This window comes from Peromyscus leucopus, chromosome 1 (genome assembly GCF_004664715.2).
Source record: "Peromyscus leucopus breed LL Stock chromosome 1, UCI_PerLeu_2.1, whole genome shotgun sequence".
Taxonomy (NCBI): Eukaryota; Metazoa; Chordata; class Mammalia; order Rodentia; family Cricetidae; genus Peromyscus; species Peromyscus leucopus.
In genome coordinates, this window is record NC_051063.1 from 114,391,686 (window position 1) to 114,395,584 (window position 3,899).

Genomic DNA, 3,899 nt, shown 5'->3' on the forward strand with positions numbered 1-3,899 from the left:
ATAGACTAACAGGCAAGGGTACCCAGGGCTCCTTACAAGTCTTTAAATAACTTTTTAAAAACTTCGAGAGAATGAAGCTGTGGAGATCTAGGTTTTCCACCCACCCCTTACTAGGAACCAGCCTGAATTCATTTTCACTCACTGTTGTAGAGACAGTGCTCTGAGAACATGGCAATTCACCTGTCCACCAATGTTTCTCGTTGCAAATTCTGATTCATCTTTAGAACTGGACTCATTCCTTCAAGGCACACCAAGGGCTTATAATTTTGTGCTCTTCCAGAGGGCATGCTTAGTTCTGCAATGTGGCAGACACACTGTTTAATTTTAGGGTCTCCATTTTGCTGCCTTTCATTTTAGGGTTACTGCCCGTGAGTGTGAATATTGGGTCTGCTTTAGAAGAGTTTTGTTGTTGTTTTGCTTTTAAATTTTTCCCTCTAAACACAATGGTTTAGAATAAGCCAAATGACATGTCAGTTTGTTCCAAGGATACAATTGGAATCGGAACTTAAATGTTCCAATGATAAATATTACTTTAGGAAAGAAAGCATTCTATTCTGGTTGCTCATTCTTGACTGGTCAGAGATTAAATACAAAGTGATGGGCACACAGGGAGTAACCCCCGCGCACGTGTGTGTGTGTGTGTGTGTGTGTGTGTGTGTGTGTGTGTGTGTGTGTGTGTGTGTTTCAAAGGTCGTTTACATACTGGGAAGAAGCATGGGTTTTACAGCCTGAAAGCAGACTTGCTTACTTAATTGGCAGTGCCCTGCACAAGAGTAAAAGTGTGATGCCCTTTGTTAAAACATTAATTGCATGACAGTGACGATAAAGGATTAAAGCAAGGCAGGGAGTTCCATGGCACCTGCTGCCCAAGAGCCTTCAGTGCAGATCTCACCTCTGCCTCTCCAGACCTTCACGGCTTTAGACAAGCCGCCCTCTGAGAGCCTCACTGTTCCAGCTGTGAGACAGTGACAACACATCCCCTCTTGGTTATTGTAGGGTGAGATGAAAAGGGTCTGAGCCAGCGAGAGAGGGAGGGAAGAGTCAAGAGCACTGGGGGCTCCTGCTAAGGACCCTGGCTCGGTCCCAGCACCTACATGGTGGCTCCCAACCATCCATGACTCTAGTTCCAGAGAATCTGGTGCCGTCTTCTAAGCCCCCTGGATACAGGCACACACATGGTGCACACACACACATGCAGGCAAAACACTTGCACACAAAAAGTATTAAAAAAAAATCTTTAAAGAAAAATCTTTGATGCACAACAATCACATATTCCCATTCTTCTTTTTTTGTTACATGGTGACGTTGGCTACACGGTGAATTCCAAGGTAACCTGGGCTAAGTTCCCCTGTCTCAGAAAAACGAAAACAAAAACCAAAACTAAACTAAAAAAAACTGACAACAGGCAAAAAGAAAAAGAAAGCCCATAAGTAATAGGTTTTTTTTTTTTTTTTTTTAGTAAATAAAACTTGCTATGTAACTGTTGGTGTTCTTGTCACCAAATCAATGAGAAAATTTACTATACTATAATCTATCTTACAGGTATTCATAATTGAGTATATAAAATGATTAAATATGCAGGACATAAGGAAGTAAATCATATTTTTGTTAATTAACTTGAAGACTTTACTTCTTTAGGAACTTTACTGAAATCTATATTTAACTGTCATGTTAAATAACTATTTCTACAAAAACAAATTATTCCTACAAAAATGTCATAAGTATATATATATGTACGTATACATACATATATATACATTAAGCTTGGACTTTTAAAATGCAAATTTAATTACAAGAAAATATATGGACAGAAACAGAAAACAATATATGAGTTACTATAAAAACAAACCCAATCTGCTATGACTGGTTGCCTTAAATTGACATACTTTTGCCTATTAGCTACTGCACAATAGAAAATTGTGAGTCTCAATGCAGCACATCTAAATCCTATTTGTCACTAAGGAGAAAACCAGGAAAATGGAAGTGAGCTAAATTTACAGGAAATATTAATGGTGACTTAGCAAACTTGAATCTTAATGTTCAAGAGAATGATGTAACAGAGCTGGATTTTTATATTTTGGTAAACAAGTGAGTGATCAAACCAGGCTGACCTCTGTTTATGATCTGTTTATGATCTTAGCTACAGTAGCTCTCTGCAACGGCAAATGGGGCTACGTTTTCCTTTTTTCATGCTAGTACGTTCGTCTTAGGATCCTTTAACTCATAAATCTTAAGCTACAGGAAGACATCTGAGGTTGAAGAAGATGAGTAAGTTATGAGGTAGAAGATACTGATAATCTTAAGAAAACTTCAAAGGCACAGAGGGGACTCTGGTTAATCTTAAATGTATTCTAGGTGGTAGAGCTGAATATTAATATTAATTTTACAACAGTAACAACATCATAGTAAAGTGGTTTTGTACTTAAAAGTAGAGTAAATGAATTATCTTTGCTTTGCCATAATACTAAGGCACAAATATCTGAAGTATTAAGGTGGCAACAGGAAGCAGAATTTGCCTTATGGAAAGAGATGGCGGAGTTTGGCATTAAGTTCTCTCTCCTTGCTTAAAAGATCCAGGCTGTGCTTTTTGAAGGCTTCTGATTGAAGACGCAGCTCGTCATAAGCCTTTTGGATCCCATCTACCCTACGCTGAAGCTCGCGAACTCTCAAGTTGCTGTCAACTGCCACTGCCTCCTGCTCAAAACGTTCTAGTGCATGCTTCTTGGCCATGGCCGCTGTCTCCAACTTCTCCTCCAGCTGGCGGATCTCCGCCTGTTTGCTCTGCAGCACCTTGCCTCTCTCCATGGACAGCTGCAGCAGCTCCTCTTTCTCACGCGTGACAGTTTGCAGCCTAGCCTGCAGCTCCTGGCTCAGGTTGTTATGCGCCTCCTGGTCCTTCGCCATCTGTTCGGTGGCCTGCCGATGTTGCTGCCTGAGGCTCTGTAGCTGGCTGAGCAGCTGCTCTGTCTCCTTGGCATGGGCACAGGCCTGCTGGTTCTGCAATCCCAGCAGTTCCTTCTCTCGGGCCTGGGCCTGGCTGGCATCGTGAGCACATTTCTGTTTCAAGACCTCCAGTTCCTCTGCCAGGGCCTTGTTGTGGGCAGTGAGCTGCAGTACCTTGGCCTCCTGGTCTTTCAGCGCCTGACTGAAGAGGCTGCTATTCTCCCGCTTCAGCTTCTCATTCTCCTCCCTCAGCTTGAGGTTTTCATTCTTGTGCTCGTCCTTGAAGCGGATCATCAGCTCGTGGTTGGCTGCCAGGGTCATAAAGCGACCCTCCAGCTTTTGGAAGTGCTCACTCTGGGTCCTCATCTTCTCCATCTCCTGCATCCTCTTCTCCTCCAGCTCAGCGTTGAGCAGTTCCAGTATCTGGCAGCGTTCCAGAGCCTCATCGGATCTGCGTTTCAGGATGCAGATGAGCTGGGATTGCTCTTGGATGCGGGAACGGAGCATTGCCTTCTCGCCCTTCTCTTCCTCAGACAGTCCCCTAAGGTTGGCCAAAGCTTCTCTCAGACCGTCCATTTCCTTAAACCCCAATTCTTCATCCTGGTTTTGCAGGTTTTCGTTTTGCTTTCCCACGAGCTCGTCAGGGGGTGGGGTGTCCATCCTAAGCGTCTTCCCGTCCTGAGGCATAGACGCTCTGACTGAGGGCTGACTTCAGTCTTTCCCCCTTTGATTTCAAAAGGGCGTTGCTATGGATTCTCAGCACGCTCCAGCAGTTGGTTTTTCCAGTAAGGAGTCCTGCAATTGGTGGGCGGACCTTCAGAACGCAGTGAGGTAATAGGGGGCGTCCAGAGCCAATCTGGTCAGGCTACGCCTGCCTGTTTTTTATTTTTAACCTATCACAGCTCTCAGCTCACTGCCACTGTCCAGCCTGCGCAGCACCAAGAAGCCAACCACAA

General features: G+C 43.9%; 1 protein-coding gene across 1 annotated transcript; it reads right to left on the bottom strand.

The window, feature by feature from the left end:
* Nucleotides 1–2,329: 2,329 nt before the first annotated feature.
* Nucleotides 2,330–3,899, bottom strand: Ccdc89 (coiled-coil domain containing 89). Its single transcript, XM_028873454.2, has one exon. The coding sequence runs from the start codon at nt 3,628–3,630 to the stop codon at nt 2,518–2,520; it is 1,113 nt and encodes a 370-aa protein (XP_028729287.1). The 5' UTR covers nt 3,631–3,899; the 3' UTR covers nt 2,330–2,517.